The sequence below is a fragment of the Trachurus trachurus genome (genome assembly GCF_905171665.1).
Source record: "Trachurus trachurus genome assembly, chromosome: 13".
Lineage (NCBI taxonomy): Eukaryota > Metazoa > Chordata > Actinopteri > Carangiformes > Carangidae > Trachurus > Trachurus trachurus.
Window position 1 is genome coordinate 5,646,310 of NC_139892.1, and position 21,822 is coordinate 5,668,131.

At 40.3% G+C, this 21,822-nt stretch overlaps 1 protein-coding gene across 1 annotated transcript in view; it reads left to right on the forward strand.

The window, feature by feature from the left end:
- The first annotated feature begins 4,546 nt into the window (after window positions 1-4,546).
- appbp2 (amyloid beta precursor protein (cytoplasmic tail) binding protein 2) overlaps window positions 4,547-21,822 on the forward strand; it is a 29,291-nt gene continuing 12,015 nt past the window's right edge. Inside the window, exons 1-8 of the mRNA XM_083985004.1 lie at window positions 4,547-4,908; window positions 13,592-13,680; window positions 16,776-16,927; window positions 19,940-20,063; window positions 20,150-20,318; window positions 21,300-21,389; window positions 21,486-21,553; window positions 21,673-21,778. Of these exons, the coding sequence (XP_083841130.1) occupies window positions 4,771-4,908; window positions 13,592-13,680; window positions 16,776-16,927; window positions 19,940-20,063; window positions 20,150-20,318; window positions 21,300-21,389; window positions 21,486-21,553; window positions 21,673-21,778 (936 nt within the window). The 5' untranslated portion in view covers window positions 4,547-4,770. The remainder of the gene's footprint in view (window positions 4,909-13,591; window positions 13,681-16,775; window positions 16,928-19,939; window positions 20,064-20,149; window positions 20,319-21,299; window positions 21,390-21,485; window positions 21,554-21,672; window positions 21,779-21,822) is intronic.

The window sequence follows — 21,822 nt, forward strand, 5'->3', positions numbered from 1 at the left end:
GAAGTGACTGAGGGTTTTTTCATTTTCACCCAGGCAGAAACCGTCCTGGATGCCACACTTATCCTCCTGGGGTGTCCTACATGAGCCATCTCAACTATCCGAAGGTGTAGCCCACCTACTCCCAGCTTCCTCCAGCACCACGTGATTGGGGACCCGTTCACTGGCCCGAAAGCAGCCAAATACAGGTCATTATTTTCATACACAGCAACAGGTTACTGTTATACAAAATCCCACTGATGTATAGTATTATTACAATCTCTTTTGCATTTTTCTCCATTTCAGATTCTTTTCAAAGATTTTTGCCTGAACAAGGACTTCTCAGATGACCTGTTCACTTGTTTTTTGTTCCTGTGTTTTGATCTTCTATGTACATGTAATGTATGAATGTGTTCTTCATATAGCCTAATATATAATATTTGTATGTGTGTAAATTATTTTATAAAATGTAACATAGAATAATAATAGTTAAAATAAAGAAGTTTAAAGTACAATGTTCTGTATTACTCCATTATTCCAGTGTTTCCCCTATAGATTTACAGCTTTTGGAGGGGGGTGGCAGCAGAGGAGGAAAAGGAGGAACACGCATTCAAAGGAATCATGGTGTTGGATAAAGTGTTTAAAACCTAAACACATTTTCCTGGATAAACATGTAAAAGTGTTTAAAAATTAAAATGTAATTCAACTATGAAAAAGCAATAGTGGACAGTGATATTTTACCTTAAGACGTCTCAAGACAGAAATATTTCTAAGACATCTTGAGACATCTTGAGACATCTTAAGACATCTTCGTATTTCCAAGACATCTTAAGACATCTCAAGACATCTCAAGACATCTTAAGACGCATGTCTATAGACGCGTCTTATAGACACGTCTTGACATTACCAAGACGTCTCAAGACATCTCAACAGATGTGTCTTAAGACACATCTTAAGACGTCTTGAGACGCGGTGATGGCTGGGTATGTTCACGGCCGTTTCGGCTAATGCTGCGTTCAAGGCAGGCTTTTGAAACCGTAAGTTACAGCTTCAAGTCACAACTACGACTTGGTAGCATTCCAGGTAACCCGTAGCTCGTGTTTTTACCATCCTGTTGTCTGTGAAAGTTCCCTATAACGGCCACTCGTAACTTCCGACCCGTGAACTCGTACCAGATCGAACTGGTATGACTTCACAGGACGGAAAAACACAAAGTACGAGTTTCCTTGAACGCACCATGAGTTAGCAGCCCCCGCCCTTGTCAGGCATCAATTGGTCCTCGTGCTACGTCACCACATTCACGCGCATCCCTTGGCTGCACACACAGCCCTTCATGCCGTTCTCTCTCCTCATTGGATAACACTTGTATCCCAGAAGAAATGTTTTCTCCTCGGGTTACAGCAGAGCAGAGTGACGGAGAGACTCGTGTTCCGGTCGAAACACTCTATGTAAGTGATTGCTGACGGAAAATATGACTAATTAGGACTTATATTAACAAAAACATTTCACTGATATCTCCTTTAACTAAGGCTAGGGATTTATAGAGAGAATTGAATTCAATTAAAAAATGAGAAAAGGCTTGTTTGGAGGTTGCAAATTTTTGCTTATGAATAAAGTATTTACCAAATAAAATGAAAAAATTTACTAAATACTGAAGACACCTGTTCTTATTTTCATAATAACATATAACATATTTAAGGGAGAAGCAGTATGATATGTTTACATGGGAGAAAATATAAGAACACAAGTCTGACCAAAATTTCATTGTGACATTACATTCAAAAAACAGATGATTTAAAGTTTCTTCAGTATGGCCACAGAAAACACAGGAGTTGTCCAAATCTATACATTTTGAAATGAGGGAGTTAACAGGATATATTTTGTGGATAATTTTAAAATGAGTTTCTTTAACATTGTTATGAATACAGTATTTGTGAGGTAAAAGCCATGCTTTTTCCCAATCTATGTCTTCTAAATGAGAGCACCAATAAAACTTTCCTCATGGAGAAAACCTCTTTTTATCTTGAAAAAAATTTCTTATATGCTTATTGTTACATTTCTTGTCTTGTATGTTGATACCATTCACAAGCAAAACAGATTTTCCCTCTGGTCTAATTTCTTCACAAAAAGATAAGTGACTTTTCATTAAACTAAGTAAGCCAGAGGGGATTGCTCTTATCACAGAGTTGTATTCTTTGAAAGGTACAGGGAAATTATGATGTAATAAAAAACTCTCATAGGAGAGGACAAGACCATATTCATCCAAAACAGACAATATATTATACCTCTCTCAAACCATTTGGAATAAAAAAAGAGACTTATTCCTAATAGTAATACACTCAATATACCATAACAAAGTTTTGTGAGGAGAAAAATTATGACTGAAACATAGCTTCCCAGAAAGAAGTGATTGCTTATGAAATTTGGACAGCGTGACAGGAAGCTTGTCAGGTGAGTATAGTTGCAGGTTAAAATGAAAGCAAGTCCACCCATTTTTCCAAAAATATGATTGGGGATTAAGAACCACAATGAATTTTGATGTGTCAAACATCTTTTTAACCAGTTAATTTTAAAAGTATTTATAATATCAATGAAATTCAGCATTTCAAGACCACCTTCTGCTCTGCTGTTAGATAGAACTGCATTTTTAAGTTTGTGTGTTTTATTTCTCCAGACAAAGTTCAGAAAAAGTTTGTTAATTTCATTAGCAGTGGCATCATTCACAAACAGAGAAAGAGATGGATATGGATAAACAAAATGAGAGACACCTTCAGCCTTTGACAAAAGGACTCTGCCGTATAATGTTAAGTCCCTCTGAAGCCAAAGGTTAAAGATATCTCTAGTTAGTCCTCCCGGTTTGTTATTATTCGTTGTCTGCCGCTTGAACTCAAATTCCCGTGAGCTGGAATGAGCCAGAAAGATGAAACTTGGCCCAATGATTGGAAATGATGTGCATCAACTTTTATTAAAATATGAGCCCAGTCGGCCAGATGGTGGCGCTGTAATTAAGGTTCAAAAAAGTTTTTTTTCAGAAGGCCACGCCCCTCACACCGTAAGTCTGATTGACTTGAAATTTGACACACACGTCCAGCTCAATGTGCTCTACAAAAAAGCCATATTAGATTTTTTGCGAATTTGCATAATGTGAAAAACAGTTAAATGTCCGGCTGGAAGGACCTAGGGACATGAAACTTGGTACATTGACTATAAACGACGTCCAAATGCTGCTCAAAAAATGTGGTCGCAATCGGCCTAATGGGGGCGCTATAACATAGAGTGTAAATTTCAAATGGCTCTCCCCGCCAAGCCATAAGTGCTATTGACTTGCTATTTCGTACACGTCCTCCTGATAGTCCTCTACAAAAAAGCCTCTTGGACCATGAACGCGGCTATTACAGATTTTTTGCTAATTTGCATAATGTTAAAAACAGTAAAATGAATAGAACTTTTGAAATATTTATGCTATTAACACCAAGCTTGGTATATGGCATTGGGGGACAGAGACAGTCATTTCTATTATAAATGAGCAAGATCGGACGAAAAACATGGCCGCCGTAAAGCAAAATATCCTCGCAAAGGGCGGGGCTTAGCGAATATCGGCTCTAAAACGTTAACCGTTTTTCAGATCATCACAAAACTGGGTGGCTATCTTCAGAAGGGGACTAAGAACAGGCCCAATAACAGATTTTGAGATTGGCACATAGGGGGCGCCACAAACGTCATAAAAGTGTAACCGAACACCCGCTTTGGAGAAACCTGGGGCTTGTAATGGTTGTGTATTGCATGGAGCCTTCAGGGACAGAGCGGGTGATGTCGTCGGCTGCGGCGGGTGAGCGGGTGATGTGTTTGGCTGCGGCGGGTGAGGGTCAGGGTCGCTGGTTTGGGCGGAACAGGTTAGAACCTGCAGATTGCCGCTTGCGGCTATATTTTTTTTTATTCTTCCAGAAAAGTTCAGATGTTGCCTTGCTATCAAATTTTTTGTTAGGCTATATGAATGCCCAAATACTTGACCGAGGTTTTTACTGGGATATTATCTATGAAAGTATCAAACTGGCGACCTATCACTCTTCTTACTATTGATTACAAGATTCTGGCATCAGTTTATGCAACTAGATTAAAAACAGGTCTTCCTCACATCCTTGCTGAAACACAATCAGGTTTCATTAAAGATAGACACATAAGTAATAACATCAGACTTATTTTGGATCTATTGGACTATGCAGATTCAATACACTCAGAAGCTTTCATTCTTTTCTTTTTTTTAGACTTTTATAAAGCTTTCAACACCATTGAACATAAGTTTCTTACAGAATGTCTTAAATTGTTTGGTTTTGGAAATGCATTTAGGCTATAGATAGGCTACTATTGAAATGTTTTATAAAGGAATTAATAGCGCAGTGATGATCAACCACAGTAGCCTACCTCTAATAGATTTGATATTTTTTCCTTTTCTTTGGGGCATCGGGTGCACGGTGACGTCAGCGCGTAGCCTCCGTCGGTCGGTCGTCGGAACGGGGGCACGGACGGAACTGCTGCTGCTGCTGCTGCTGAGGGGTCGACGGACGGATGATCGGAGATGGAGGAGAAAGATGGACATTAACACAGACACACATACACACACAGCACGGCGGCGGGTATTATGGTCTGTGTCCTCCTCCTCCTCCTCCTAGGCCCCAGAGTTCATGAATGTTCATGTTGTGTTTAATAATAATAACCGTTGGTGGGGAGGGAGGGCTGTAGCTGTAGCTGTAGCTGCTTCTTTTTTTTCTTTTTTTTTTGGAGAGGGAAAACAACATGGCGGCGGTGGAGCTCGAATGGATCCCGGAGACTCTGTACAACACGGCGATCTCTGCCGTGGTGGACAACTACAGCCGCTCCAGGAGGGACATACGGTCACTGCCCGAAAACATCCAGTTCGATGTCTATTATAAGGTAAGAGGCCGGCGCTCGGCGTGAATCACAGCGGCAGCAGCAGCCTGTTCGAGTCCATGGTGTCAGCTGCTAGCCTCAGTTAGCTTAGCATCAGCAGTTAGCCTCAGTCCCATCGATAGATAACGCTAGGCTAGGCTAGGCTAGGCTAGCTTGTTGTTGTTGATGATGACTACCAACAAAACCAGGGTCAGAATCACATTTATTTGCCGAGTTTGTGCAGAAATACGATTAATTTGACTCTGGTTTATCGTCAGAATCAAAATCTCTTTATTGTCATCTGTTTAACGCGACGACATTTAAGGTAAGTTAGCAGCTATCGATTCAGCGTCGTTTAAAGTGCTTTAAAGCAACCACGAACACAACAAGTAAACCAAAAACCAACTAGGACAGTAATGTAAAAAACAAGTGTACAAAAATAAAACACACATATTGCAGCATATATATACATGTAAAAGGAGAAGAGGCTTTATTAATCCCACACATGGGAAATCTGGTTGTTACAGTAGCATTTGTAACATAGAAAGTAAAAAAGTAGAAAAATATGCAAATAAACAGATATAAAGACAAAACATATTAGTTATGTACCAAAATGTTTCAGGAATGTATACAGTTATTTACAAGAACAGAATAAAAATATATATACAGAATGAGGACGGTAACAATTGAGCAATAACACAGTAACAGATAACACATACAAGTACAATCAAATCTTATATAAAATTCTTGAATTTCCCTCCAGGGGGATGAATAAAATATTTTTCTATTCTATAATTAAGTAAAGTGGCCGGTGGATTAAAGGTGGTCAGTTGGTAGTGCAAATACCAACCTAGACAATGAGGTTGTAGTGCAATGAGAAAAATAATAAATACTGGATAATAAATATATATATTTGTATGTTATTTACAGAAATGGTTTGGGTATGGCAGTGTCATTGGGACATGAAATGGTTTTGATGAGGAAGTGGGTGGTGTGACATCAGATGGTTAACGACAACAAGGTGTGACAGATTCAGGTGTTTATTAGAGCGATGGCCTGTGGGAGAAACTGTTCTTGTGTCTCATTGTGTTGGCGTCTGGGGTGTGATGGTAAATGTTAACAGACTCACACACATTGTTTTTCATTCACGTGTGTCATTAAAGGGATAGTTCAACATTTTTTGGTAAATCTTTCTCACCATAATCCCTATAGTCATAGCAGTAGGTTCATCGGTGCATGTTGTTTTGAGATCGGCGGGGCAGAGACGTGAGCTGCTCAGTGAACACAATGGAGGTGAACTCATCAAATACACAATCCAACAACTCCACAACGCTCTGGTGGACAAGTTGTGACCTGCACATAAACCAAGCTATGAGATAATCGTGTAACATTACGACACATGAAGCAAATACTAGGAATTACTTGTGCTTTAGAAATCCCTCCGCCCAGCAGCCGTGTCTGGAATGTAGTTCCGGCTCCATTCGCCTCTAACACAACCCTGTCTCGTAATGTTATTTTAAAAAATGTTGAACTATCCCTTTAAACTCACACACATCCGTCTGCGTAATTACGTTTTTTAGTTGATGAAGCCTTGGTAGGTATTGATTATTGATCCTATAGCTAATTACAGCAGCAGTGACCGTGAAAATGAATTGTGTCTGTGTTGTTGCCGTCGTGTAAAACTAACAGTTTTTTTTTTGTCAATGCTTCTTTGACCTACTTTATCCACAGTCCTTCAGGGAAACACACACACACATACTTGTTACAACACATCCAGCTCTTTAGCCATCAGTCAGCTGTCAAGGGGCCCAAACAGCAATTATAACTTCTTCTTTCTTATTAGTTTTTTTTTTTTAATAAATAAGATATAATTAAACAAGAAAATGAGATGACAGAACTATAACTAGGAGCCGTAGCCCGGACCATCTGTCTCTTCAGCCACAGGTAAACCACACCTGTCAGTATATGAGGTATCAGACACTTGAGTACAGTACACCTTTTTTTTTTTTTTATCAGATTCACATTCTCATTTTCAAATTAACCAAATTAAAATATCTGTTAAAATTATTATATAAACAATATTAAGGGATTATTTGTTTTGCCTCTCAGGGATCCAGACCAGTTTTATTATTACACCACATGTCATCAGCAATAATAAGATGTGAATCATGTGACTGTCATCAAACTGCAGCTCTGTCGTGATGCTACTGCTCATCAACAATAGGAAACAAACAAAAAGACGATTTACAGTTGATTTAATCAATCAATTTAATTCCCATCCCAGCTGCACATCCTCTATACAACTCTTGACGAGTATTTACAAAGGCGTAAGGAAGACTCATCTGAACCAGGACCAGTAGTCATAGCTCCCTGATCATATATCTGCTGCATAAACACATAAGAATGGAAAAACTAAACTGAACTGGTCTTCAAAGTGAAAAATGGTGAAATTCCCAGAGAGACAATAAAGGATTTGTGTGACCTTTGTATCTTCTAGTCTTAGGTATGTCTGGTTTTCAGTGTTTACACGCTGAGTGATTCCTTTACAAGGAATGTGAACTAAAACTCTAAAACTACTTCAGGAAATACTGGGAAATACGAGTTAGTACGTAGTACACTTATATAAGTTCTTTAACAGTTTGTTTTCTTTAAGACAGAGAGGCTGCCCCATCCCTGTTTTCATTTCAGATAGGCTAGATGTTTATATACGTACAGCTCTGGAAAAAAATAAGAGACCACTTTCACAAATGTTTCTTAAAAGCATCTCTACATGTATGACAGTCATTCTTTTCTTTTCTTTTTTAAACACCAACACAAACACAACTCATTCTACTTAATGAGACACTGATGAGGTCATCACCTGAACCACATCTGGTTTTATAGGAAGATTATAAATAAAAACCACTGCTGGGATTAAACATTGACATTATCCCACAAAAACTGATTTATAAACTCTCCCTGAGTTAAAATGTTCTTGCTGTGTTGTTTAGGAATAAATGAATGTTTTCTTTGCATTATTATTATTCAAGGTCTGAAAAGACTTGATATTTTTTGGTTATTTAGACAAGTTTAGTAATTTTCAGCCAATAAAAACTCTAAATGACAATATTTTTATTTCAATTTTAGGAGAAATGTTGTCGGTAGTTGATAGAATAAAACAAAACAAATTTAATTTAATTTTACTCAAACACATACGTACAGGGTTTTTCCTGCGTTCAAAATTGCGTGGCGGCCGCCTCCACCTTATTTTGTGCCGCCCCCAGCGATATGCAGGGTTTTTTCTGCATTATAAATTTTGAGGCGGCCGCGCGCCTGAATCTTGATTGAAAATCAATGAAAGCTCAGTGGCGCTGTCAACCAGAGACGTTCTCAACTCGACCGCAGCAGAAGGGGTGCGTTTGATTTAAACTCCGGGCCGGGCCGCAAGGTGACGTTGACGCGCTGCTTGTTTGCCCGCGGGGGCGGGGCTCATCGGGGCTCCGCTCCGTTCAGACGTTGTGCTGAGCGTGAACGCACCTCACCAGCGCAGAGCGTGAAGAGAGAGAGGAGGAGACGCGGTGGTGTCCTTTGCAGCTTGGTGACAGGACTTCGGGTACCCGTAAAAGCCGACTCCCAATTTACTGCCGGTCCCAAATTTTTAATAACCATGCTAGCGTTTCACCAACTCTCATCTCCGCCAGTCAGCCTCTCAACCTGCCGCGTGTGGGCGCACCGCACGTAAACACACTGTTTTTTTTTCTTCTGTCAGTGGGAAACACTGATCAAGCTGTGCGTACGCACAACTCTCCGCAATATTTAAGCAATATATCACGACAGGCCGTGGTATATGCTCATTATACCACGGCTATATATGGGTGATTCTTAGACTACGGGCACTTTTATGTTCTTTGGTCATATTTTTAAAAATACACATCATATTGTATAAATTCCACTTTCTTTGTCAAACTAACAATAAAACCACCTTATAAAAAATGTACCACCTTTCTATTATAATTTTTTCATACTTTTCAACATTCTTACAAGTGTCAAAATCACTGTTTTACCCTTGTCGCGCACCCAGACTTTTAAACTTCAACAGTGAAAATAATGTTTAGAAATGTGATTTATTTGAAAACTACCAATGTGCCTGAATTAAGTATCAGTAAAATAACTAAAACACATTATAGTGTTTAATGTAAGACAGCCATCAATATTATTTTTTATCCAAAATATAGCTGTCGCACAGTATCACGGTCATTTCCACCACAGCACTGTAATGTCCCCTTAAAAAAATTCTCTGAGAGATTGTATGGATGGTTTCTATGGCAATGTACACTGACATCAGAGCACATGTTGGACATGGAGGGAATTTTCAATTTCATCAACAACTATTGAAGAAAAATTAAGATAAATGTTGCTCGATCAGTATATATATTTATTGCACGTCATTTCCAAACATGTTATACCTTCATAGGTGTTTTTTTTAAGTTTTTTTTTTTTAGTTGAATAAGTGTATTTTGCATACATGAAATCCTAAGTATCAATTCAAAGCTAATCAGTTAAGCTAGTCTGCATTTTTTCACAAAATACTGTAGAAATGTCATTTCCACCACCATCATTTCCACCACATTATCCTCTGTGGTGGAAAAGAAAGTAGTGTGGTGGAAATGACATTTATGCTTAAAGTCCAAGTGATATGGATTGTGAGAGTAGTTCTTTTTTAATATTACATATTAAATTAACATTAATCAACATTAATAATATAATTATATGTTATATTCCATTTATTTATATATTTTTAAGATGCCACGTAAGACAGCAGCAGAAAGGTCACAGGCCTATAGGGACTAAATACATTTTTTTCATCTATTATTTGATGGAACTTAGATATTGGCTTTTAGACTACACTACAACCAGGGATGGTTTTGTTTAATGACAGTTTAAGAAATGTTCAAATAAATGTCTACTGTTTCTATATATTCACGTTCATTTGTTGTCATTTCCACAACACCCTGTCATTTCCACCACCACAGACATTTTTAAAAATTATTGTAAAAGTTCTCAACACACATAAAAAAAATCTCCACAATTTAAAAGGTCATGATCCACTTTACATAATAATTCAAGTTATTTATTTTCTAAAAAGCCCCTACCCAAGCAATATTAAATTCCAGATGTAGCAGGTGTACAATTCAGCAGTTGGTCCTTAAGAGATTGAATTTATTTAATTCATAAATGTATGATTATTGTGTATTATGGAAAAAATGGTAAAACATAGTTACAAAAAGGGTCTCAGATAGTTTTAGAGTGGTATAAGTTATTTATAATTAAATAACAGTTGTATATTGAGATGTGGTGGAAATGACATTTGTTCATCGCAGATCAGAAAAAATGTACAAAATTAACAATTTGCCTTGTAATCTAAGTTTGTCCTCTTACAGATCTTAAAACTAGACAAACTATTTTAACTTATGAGACTGTGTTAGGTCAGTTTTGAATAACTTTTTTTTTCTCAAGTTCACATGGCTAAAAGTGCACCTAGTTGAAGAATCGCCCATATATATATAGATCACCCCCCCCCCCCCCCCCCCCGCACTGCCGCCTCAGCCGAAATTTTGGCCAGGAAAAACCCTGCATACGTATGAATAGTAAAACCAGAGAAACTGATCATTTTGGGAGGGGTCTCTTAATTTTTTCCAGAGCTGTATATATATTAATGTCAACCCTGGCTTGTGTTGTTAAGTAATCACAACAACAACTTGGGACTGTGTGTTGTGAACAATCATGTGTAGTACTGCTCACTGAGAAACCTTTGATCTACATGTGTGAGACAGACTGCTGCTCTTCACTGTTCAGAGAAACCAAACCACGACTGGGACAACAGACCACACACACACACACACACACACACACACACACACACACACACACACACACACACACACACACACACACACACACACACACACACAGAGTACATAACAGAAAATGAATGAAGTATTCGTTTTAATCAATGTTATCAATAACTTTTTAACGTCACTTTGTGTTAAAATGTTCAGTGGGAACCAACCAGGAGCCTTCAGCTCTTTTAGGTCTGAACTCACAGAACTTCCTTTCATAAACTTCATCTATATATCTGATCAGGATCATTCATCATTTTTGTTTGATGAGGCAAGGATTAGATGGTTTAATGTCAACATGTCATCATCCAGCTCAAAAAGGAGCAGAAAGTTGCAAAACAGCTGAACTCTCGACGTAACGTAATCAGCATCGTAGACAAACAGCAGAGCAGCTGCTACGACCTCAGTGTCGCTCCATTAGCAGCAGCTCACATCAACATAAACTCTGTCTGCAGCTACTCAGGTTTACAGTCTGTGGTCTTTAATTCAGATGAATGTGCAGCTAACATGATGATAACGACCAGATTATCATGTGTATCACATTCGTATCATGTATTAACAGGCTCGTGTTCTTTGTTTATGTTTTTAAGCGATCATTTCTGGTTGGTCTGGGTAATAGTTTGGGTAAAGAGCTTTACAGTCATGACATGAGGTATTATAAATATTAATATTTTAGCACTAGAAGCATAAAGACCTCCCAGAACATGTGAGGGCTCCACAGATGACTGATAGGTTTCAAAACTTACCTTTAAGAATAAATATTTTAAGTGTTTCTTGTTTTATTTTGATAAAAACTGTTTTTAACTTCTCTCACAAAAAGAGGTTGCGCTTCAACAAAAAGGCTCATTCAGATCAGAGTGACTTCAAAAACCTTGCAGTGGTCGCACATCTTAATTAGTAAAGCGTACGCTCTCATGAAGGCTGTATAGCCGAACCGCGTCAGCGTGTGTTTGCATGACGTCACGTGAGCCGGACTAAATCATGTGAACATAAGTATTTTGTCTTCAGGTTTACTAATACCCCTTTCCCACTGGCCAAAAAACCTGTTTAACCCGCTAACAATCGGCTTTTGGTGGCAGTGGGAAAGACCCGCGTCAAGCGACTCGGCAAGCGACGCGGGTTAAAATCGCCTTCAATCGGCTCGGCTCCGATCGGCTTGCAGTGGGAACGCCAGACCCGGGTCAACCCGCTAATTTACGTGATGACGCTGAGCGTTACGTCGTAACGTGTCTCATATCACGTACCAAAACAAAGCTCTGCACTCATTCGAGACTGGGATCAAAAGATTAAACAACACTGACCAAAAAAGATTGAAAAGAAGAAGCGACAGTCTGTTTAACTGACATGTTGTGCCGTGGACGTCCGTCATGACGGCCACGGCAGACTCGCTGTCCTCCGTTGTCCTGGTGCTCCAGGTCAGCCAGACGCCTCGTCTGCCTCGGCCGACGGACCTCACACTCCGCGGCGGGCGGCGGCGGCATGACACTGTGTCTCTTGCACCGCGGATGAGAGCGGGGCGACTGGTTTATGCTCTGTCTGACTCCCCAGCGGGGGGGCAGACTCGGCTAATTATGGTCAATGGGAAAGGGGCCAAATGCCGATTGTTAGCGGGTCGACCCGCATTTAAAAAACCCGCGTCGACCCGCTAATTTTAGTGGGAAAACGGCTTAATTAAGATGTGCTGCCATTGCAACTGTTTTTAACTTCCTCTTTGATTGATCTAAATTCAGTTTGATTACGATTACATCTCACACTTTAAGGTTTTTTGTTAAAGTGTAAAGTGCATTGCAAATAAAATGCATTATTATTATAATAAATTGTTGCTGTTGTTGTTTGTAGCTGCTTGCCAGTAACCATAGGAACCATAAACTCACACCGAGCTAATCAGATGATGTCGCCGGTCTGAGCCGACCTCTGACTGCATCTCACATCACAGTCACGTTAACGGAGACTTGACCCGATCACCAGAGAGACGGGCATTGTCCCCTATAGACCCCCCCTCCACCACCACAGAGCCACTGGACATAACAACTTCCAGCTCAGCGCATTTCGATGACAGGCTAGACATCAGCAAATTTTTTTGTTTAAACTCCCAAACAGCGGACGGCATTTTCAAAAGCATCACTAGTTAAAACACCCCCACACCCCCCACACCCTCACCCCACTCATAAAACACAAAACTAGGTGGGAAAACTGGGACAAACTCCACCATTGTCGTCTGTTCTGACCCAAACTCTGAGCTCTGAACTCTGTCTGTGTTAATGTTCAGGGTATCCGCCCGGTCTTGAAAAGTATTAAAAGCTGATAAATCAATTTTGGGAAAATTAAGACCCTTAAAAAGTGTTAAAAACTCTTTTCACGACTTCATAAAGTCTTACATTTTGAAGGTATTTTTTCTGAATTAGCTGTCCAAAAGTTTGAGTCCTAAAAAACATTGTAAAAGTGTCTGAATTTATTCATTTTATCCAAAAACTAAGATGAACCGGTACATAAAAAATAAAAGAAGATTGTTGTTTTTGTTTTTTGAGAGTGGGGCAATGTTTTTGTTTGTTTGTTTGTTTTTTTGATAAACTTTGCCTTTGATTTATTATCCCAGCCTATTTTGAATTCTGTATCATAGTGGCCTATAGTCTTTATCGCAAACTAAAACTGTTAAGTTAAAAGTGTCACTGGTGTAAATGGGTACAGCTTGAAGTGGCGGTGAGGTAGGCTATTGAAAAATATTGAGAAGGTCTTGAAAAAGTCTTAAAAAGGTATTAGAATTAACTTCAAGATTCCTGTACACCTGATGTTGATGTTGTTTGTTTCTCGTGTGTTTTGTGTTGCAGCTTTACCAGCAGGGCCGGCTCTGCCAGCTCGGAGGAGAGTTCTGTGAGCTCGAGGTGTTCGCTAAAGTCCTGCGGGCTTCAGACAAAAGGTAAAAAACACAAAAACATAATCATAATGGGAACTAAACTGAGCCAGACCCGACACCTGACACCTCCGTCAGCTGTTCACCGCCGCCCGCCTTAAAACACAGCGTTAACAAAGCAGCTCAGGTTGATTGGCTGCAGAACGAACTGCTGTTCAATTAAATCCGTTCTTAGCGCATCCCAACACATTACACAGACTGAGAAGTTACTCGATTACACACTTCTTTCTAATTACCTTTTTATTCTGACCAGTCTGACCTACTCTGAAGAAGCTGTTTTTATCCAACCAATCAGCTGCTCCTCTCCTCTGACTGATGTGCAGGGGTTTCTTTTTATTCCTCTTCTGTCCTGTAATCTGACCTCCATCTGTTTAACAGTAATTTATTAAAGCTCCATACTAGGGATGCACATGATTAACCGTTTAACCGTTAACCGATAACAAGAAGTTTGACCGATTAATACTATCGGTTATTTATTTATTTTATTAGCTCCTTATGTCGTCAACTCATGGGGGTGTGTCGACACGTGCAGAGTTCACGTGCCTTCAGTCATATTTCACAGCAAAAAGTTACACAGGAGGACTGACAGTATGTGCAGCAGCCCCCATGAAGGAAGGTCAGACAATAAATGTAGCCTACATGGACATAGATGTGCATCACCTGTAACTATGGCGCTGAGAAAAAAAAAAAAAAAAAAAAAAAGAGGACGTCGCTGCTCTCCAGCCTGTTCACCTGCAGCTCTCCTGCAGCTCCACAGAGGAGCTGTCAGAGGAGCTCTGCTGCTCCTTCAGCCTGGTGTTTGGCTGCACTTTGTATAAAAACAGTTCTACATTGGACGATCTAACCTCCAGAGCGCGATCAGCTGAGACAGAGCGCACTGATCAGCTGTCGCGGCGCACGTGTGTATTTAACGGCAAAAAAAATAAATAAAAAATAGGAGCGATACATTTTTTTTTATTTTTTTTTTTGCCGTGCGCCGCAAGTGTCTTAATCTTATCGGTTAACGGTTAATAATCGGTTAACGAGCGTCGGTTATCGGTCAGAAAAAAAATTCAAAATGTGCATCCCTACTCCATACGGTATAAAGGTAGATGTTTGTGTTAAAACTCCATACAGTATAAAGGTAGATGTTTGTGTTAAAGCTCCATACAGTATAAAGGTAGATGTCCATGTGTAGTGTGATTATAAAGCAGCTCTAGGTTCTATATTAATACTGTGAAAGTATCAAAGCCTCAGTCCACAGAGAAATGCACACAGCCTGTATTCAGAAACTGAGCCTTAAAACCAGCCATCAGGACTTCCTGTCACTTTGTGATGTCACAACAAAGCAGTCACACTAAGCTCCGCCCACCTTGCACTCTTTCACATTTGCAGGATTCGGTTTCTCTGGGTGTTTTATTCTGAAATCTGCTCTATTTTTAATTGGATCACCAATTAGAAAACAGTCAGCCAATCAGAAGAGAGTCTCAGAGACTCCTCCTCTCCTCTGATTGGCTGACACCGACCTGTTGTTACTAGAGCTCCAGAGAGAAGCTGAGAGAGAGAGAGAGAGAGAGAGAGAGAGAGAGAGGAGATGGAAAACTACACTGAGATGGATTTTTCATCTTCTCCTGGATCAGCCCTTCAAAATAAAAGACATAAGAAGTATAAAACATGGAGCTTTAAAGGTACATTGTGTAACTTCTCCTGTTATCTATTCATGAAAATCGATTATTTCGTTCAAAAGTCTGTTTTTCATTAATCCCCCCATCAACAAAGTGAAGTGTTCCTTTCAGCTCTGAATTTGCCGTTCATATCATTCATACCTACATGGAGCGGGTAAGCTCGGTGCTGGCTGCCATGTGGTGTCGCCATGTTTTTACGTTCAGTGGCAGCGTGATGGTAGGAAACCACGGAAACTCTCGTCGGCTCAGGTCGAGGTGGTGTCTGTGAAAAGTCACCGCGGTAACACAGTGAGGAGGAATGGAGCGTTACAGTGATGCTGCATTCACCTGCAGTCGGGCAGACGGCCGTCGCTAACAAACCAGATGTCATTTTAGTCACAGAAGTGGAGAGAAAGACGTTAAAACGTGGGTCAGGTAAACAATACGACATCGCCATGACAACATATTGTCATATTGTTCATGCCGTTACGTGCAGCGGCTGTCGTCCGTCTGCCATCTGCCCAATTTCACGTGAATGCAGCATGAAAAATACGATTGGGTTGCTTGTGATATACAACCGCAACACTAGATGGGAGGAATCCCTACACAATGTACCTTTAAAGCAGAACTATGCAGGATTTCGGCTGTAATTATTGTGGCTCAGAGTCACTGTGATGGTTGAGTGACCTATTATGAGGTGAATGGGGTCTAGGCCAATGCGCTCACCCCCCCACTGGCTGAAAACCGCACTTGCAAGATCAGTCCTCCGTCTCGGTGTCCCAAATCTCATCAATGGATAGAACTATCGCGAGAAACTGCCTTACGGCAGTACGAGATAAGAACGCAGATGACGTCATGCATGTCATGAATCGTGATTGGTTTGAGTTCGGAAAGTCGGAGGAAACCATGGAAACATGAAATGTTTAGAAGTTCGGCTTGTGGCTAACACGGAGCTAATGCTAACACGGACACACACACACACCATGGATCTTTTATAAGATAATGTAATACATCATGACACACACACACACCTTCGCGTTTTGGAACCTTTATTCATGTGTGTGTATGTCTGTGTCTTTGTGTCTTTGTCTGTGTGTGGCCGTATTAGCGTTAGCTCCGTATTAGCGTTAGCGCCGTGTTAGCATTAGCTCCGTGTTAGCATTAGCTCCGTGTTAGCAGGGCTTAGCAAACACCGCTCTCTACCTTCAGCAGTAAACACAAGCACGTGTAGGGAGGGGGTGGAGGAGGTGGTGGCGGCGAGTTTTTTTTTTTTTACGACAGTGACATGTGCCTCCCAGAACTGTGGGGGAGCCCCGGAGAGGGAAAAAAAGAGAAACCAACGAAGGAGCGAGCTATTTCCGGCCGAGTTGCATAGTTCTGCTTTAATTAATGCAATGAGACACATGATGTAATCAGCATGATCCACTCTATTGATCCATGTCTCCCCCCCCCCCCCAGACACCTCCTCCACCACTGTTTCCAGGCCCTGATGGACCACGGTGTGAAAGTTGCCTCAGTGTTGGCAAACTCCTTCAGCCGCCGCTGCTCCTACATCGCCGAGTCCGACGCCCACGTCAAAGAGAAGGCCATCCAGTTCGGCTTCGTGCTGGGTGAGGAGGGAGGGGGCGGGTGAGGAGGGAGAGAGAGAGGGGGGGGGGGGGGGGGGGGGGGCGAAGGGGGCTCTCACACAGACGGTCTGAGATAGTGATTGAGACGACCTCCAGAGAAACAGTGAGTGGATAAATAAACAAACAGAGCCCATTCATTGGTACCAGTGATGTGATCATGAGGTCTGGATCCGAGACAATAACTGTAGCGATCTAGAAACATTTACAGCTCAACTCTCACTGAGGGGTAAACAATAAATAATAAACTGTATTTATTGCATCGTAATGTATTTTAAGATTTTATTTAAACCACAGAGTGAAGTCGGTTCATTGCCAGATAGAAATCCCAGCTCCTCCACTTCATGTGCTCACGGGCATGATGAGAGATGTATAGATAGATTGGTTGATTCATTCATTTTATTGATCCCAAACTGGGGAATTCGGTAAGTCTTTAATTTTCAGGCTGCTAATTGTGTGATCATTTCGTGATAATGTCAAGAAATAGCCAAGAAATAACAATTAATTGCGTATTAATGTCTAGAAATAACGGCCAATTTCATAGTAATGTCATGTTTTTCATAAAGGCAAAATATTACACATGCTTTGAATTTGTTGGGAAAGGCCAGAATTTTTCTCCACCAAGTTGTTGCAATTGACCGTTATTTCTGGAAAATTTCTACGCAATCAATCGATATTTCTCAACATTACTATGAAATTGACCGTTATTTCTAATCTAGGCTATTTCTAGACATTATGAGGCAATTGTTTGTTATTTCTTGGCTATTTCTTCACATTATCATGTAATTAGCGGCCTGTAAATTAAAGGGTTACTGGAATTTCTTATGTTACAGCAGTAAATTATTGGACAATATGTACAGGTGCATCTCAATAAATTAGAATACCATGGAAAGTTTATTTATGTCAGTAATTCAGTTCAAAGAAGTGAAACTAATACTTAACACAGAATGAAACATTTCATGTCTTTATTTAATTTATTTTAATTGTAATGATTGTAATGCTTCACATTTAATGAAAACCTAAAATTCAGTGTCTCAAAATATTTGAATGTTACAAAAGACCAATCTTTAATATGGAAATGTGGCTTTCTGAAAAGTCTGTCAATCTATATGCAATCAATACTGGAAATAGACTTTTCCATGATATTCTAATATATTGAGATGCACCTGTAGGAATGATGAATTTGTTGTCTATTATAATCATCATTAATTTGATATAGTAAAGCACTTAAAACGGTGTCTGGGAGTAGAGAAGCTCTTTATTATAGATACAACATGTAGTTAAAGCAGAAGTGAGTGATCCGGTCGTTTTCGCTAATGCTGCGTTCCAGGCAGGCTTTTGAAATCGTAAATTACAGCTTCAAGTCACAACTTACGACTTTGTAGCGTTCCAGGCAACCCACTCGTGTTTTTCCGACCTGTTTTACCGGTGAAAGTCACTATACCGGCCACTCGTAACTTCCGACCGGTGAACTCGTACCAGATCGAACTGGTACCACTTCACGGTCGGAAAAATACGAGTTTCCTTGAACGCACCATAACAGTCCTCGTCGCTACGTCACCACATTCACGGCGTTCCTTGGCTGCACACACAGCCCTGCATGCCGTTCTCTCTCCTCATTGGATAAAAACTGTAGGATACGATAAATGTTAGGGGTGTCAACAATAATCGATTCGGCGATGCATTGCAATGCGGGACATGCACGATTCAGCATCGATGCGGCAACGTGCCATAATCGATTATGTCACTGTTTATTTTCTGGCCTCAAATAAAGTTGTGAAGTTTCAATTACCTCCGGGGGCGTTTCCGGAGCAACGACATGCGCAGCCTGTAGCTACAGGCTAAGCAGCAGCACCAGCAGTAGCAGTGTTGCCGCTGGCTTTCTTTTTCCTTTTTTTTTTTCACCCGCGGTCGGGTCGAGAATTAATTAATTAACGCTCGTGAGTCCGGCCGTGTCGGGTCCGAGATTCAACAAGCCGGTCGGGTTTTACCGTTAGGCTACTACAGGCAGTATGCCCGTTATCACCAATAAACACAGTAGAGGAGGGGGAGTGACTGAGCTCAGGCTGGGGGTCTCTGATGCAGAGAGAGAGAGACCTGCCGTGCCGTGTAAAAACAACCACAACAGTAAGTGTCACGACTTCCTGTATCGGGCCCTTCAAAATAAAAGCCCCGTAGTCTTTCATATAGTTAAGTCATATTGATTTTGAGTTAATATTGACAAGACACGGCTCCAAAGGTTTGTTTGTTTTTTCCTGCGACCAATCGACCAATTAAATTTTGGTCGGCTAATTTTTGGGGGCAGCCCTAGAAGTGATTTATGTTTTCTTTTTCAGGTTTGAAAATCCCATATCCAATACCTGTACCATTCAATTTTATTTTATTTTATGACATTTATGTCAAAGATACAGGAGAGTGATAATACATAGCAGCCGATAAAATCTGTTGTTCAATATTTCATGACTGATGAAAAATTTGCCATGTTGTGTGCAGTAGAATTTTGATGCATTGCAATGCATCGCAATGCATCGGAGAATCGAATCGAATCGAATCGTTACCTGCTGAATCGGAATCGAATCGAATCGTGAGGGCAGTGCCAATGCACACCCCTAATAAATGTTTTCTCTTCGGCTCAGAGCAGAGCAGAGGGACTGAGAGACCCGTGTTTCAGTCCAAACACTCTATGTAAGTGATTGCTGTCGGAAGATATAACTATTTAAGACTTATATTAACACAAATATATCACTCACTTCTGCTTTAATAGATGGTTTTACATAATCTCACATTGAATCCTGACCTGAAGCTGGACAGATCGACGTCTTCAGGTCACAGTGACTTTTATATCTCAGCTGTCTTGGAGTTGTGTTTATGTCCTTTATGTTTATTTTCTGCACCTCAAAACCAAGACACATTCCTTATGTGTGTGTGTGTGTGTGTAAACATACTTGGCATTAAACATGGTTCTGGTTCTGACCCTGGTTCTGGTTCTGGTTGCAGGCGGCTTCCTGTCTGACGCCGGCTGGTACGGAGACGCAGAGAAAGTGTTTCTGTCGTGCCTGCAGCTGTGCACGCTGCACAGTGAAGTCCTGCACTGCTACCGGGCCGTGGAGTGCTGCGTCAGGTCAGACACACACACACACACACACACACACACTTGGACGAAGGAGGTTGACTGTTTCTAACCGGCGTCTTGTCTTGTGTCGTCAGGCTGCTCCATGTCCGTAACGGGAACTGTAAGTACCACCTGGGGGAGGAGACCTTCAAGCTCGCTCAGTCTTACATGGACAAACTCGCCAAACACGGCCACCAGGCCAACAAGGCCGCGCTGTACGGCGAGCTCTGTGCCTTGCTCTTCGCCAAAAGCCACTACGACGAGGTACCAATGCCTTCAGTCAAATATAATTAGATTACTAATAACTGAAGTATCTATTATATATTAATATGAGCCATTATCAATCCCCCAGGGGAAACGTTTGAAATATTTAAGTCATTAACTGGAAGTTACCTTTTTTTTGTACATTTTTTAAAAATGTTTTTTCTTTTTATTTTATTTATTACAAATGACATGCTAACATTTAGATTCCTACAAATTCAGTGTTACATTAGGAAAAATTACATTAACATAACCCAGTATCTGTGCATTTCCCTTTATTTGAGCCGTTTTACCACTCAGGCGCTTCTCTCATGAAAACAAAGTTACACACGTGGTTGTTGTGAAACTTTGTTTTTGTTCAGTTCAATTTCTCAACACTATGAATGTGTAAAATCAAATATAGTCAAATCATATTTACATTACCAATATTTGTTTACTTTATAAATTTATTTTAATCCTTTTTGAAATTATTTTTTATGACAGATGGCACTAACGTTTAAATTCCTACTAATTCAGGCACGGAACGAAAACAACTTTACACGTGCAGTTGTTGTGTAACTTGTGTTTTGCTGATTTGATTCTTACATAACCTTTTTTTGTAAAGTGACGTTATTTAGGAACCTTTACGATGAATTAATTGTGACGTTTATATGAATGAATGAATGAATGAATGAATTTATTTATTTCAATCATAAAAAATAAAATTTAAAAACAAAAAAAAATACAAACAACTTATATGACCCTACCCCTTTCTTACTTATCTATTGATAATTCTATAATTTTAATTTGATTAATTTGAACTCTGTCATATAGCCTATCGTTTTTTTAAATTGATTTATATTAGTGCTTTGCTTCAACCCATTCAATAGATCCACACCAACAACAACTGTGATTAATTAATTAATTAATTGATTAACTGTGATTAATTGTAAAAGTAGGTGATGTTTAGAGTTGATTAACGTGTTGTTGTGTCGTGTCCTTCAGGCGTACAAGTGGTGTATAGAGGCCATGAAGGAGATCACTCCTGGGCTGCCGGTCAAGGTGGTGGTGGACGTCCTGAGACAAGCCTCCAAGGTGACGACCACGACCACGTCCACACGCTCTTCACTACCGGTCACCATGCTGTAGAGTCTCACCATATATATATGTGTGTGTGTGTGTGTGTTTCAGGCCTGCGTGGTGAAGAGGGAGTTCAGAAAAGCAGAGCAGCTGATCAAACACGCTGTGTTTCTAGCGAGGTAACCTGCTGAGCCTCCGCCGCCGCACGACGTCCGTCTGATCGCTGTTTGTCTCTCTCTCTGACCGACGTCTCCTCTCTCTCTTTTCTCCTTTCTCTCTTTTTGTTGTGTTTCTACAGAGAACACTTTGGACACAAGCATCCCAAGTACTCGGACACGCTGCTAGATTATGGATTTTACTTATTAAATGTAGACAACATATGTCAGTCAGTGGCTATTTACCAGGTAAGAAGCATCAGTCATCTTCATTTATTTATTTATGTATCTAT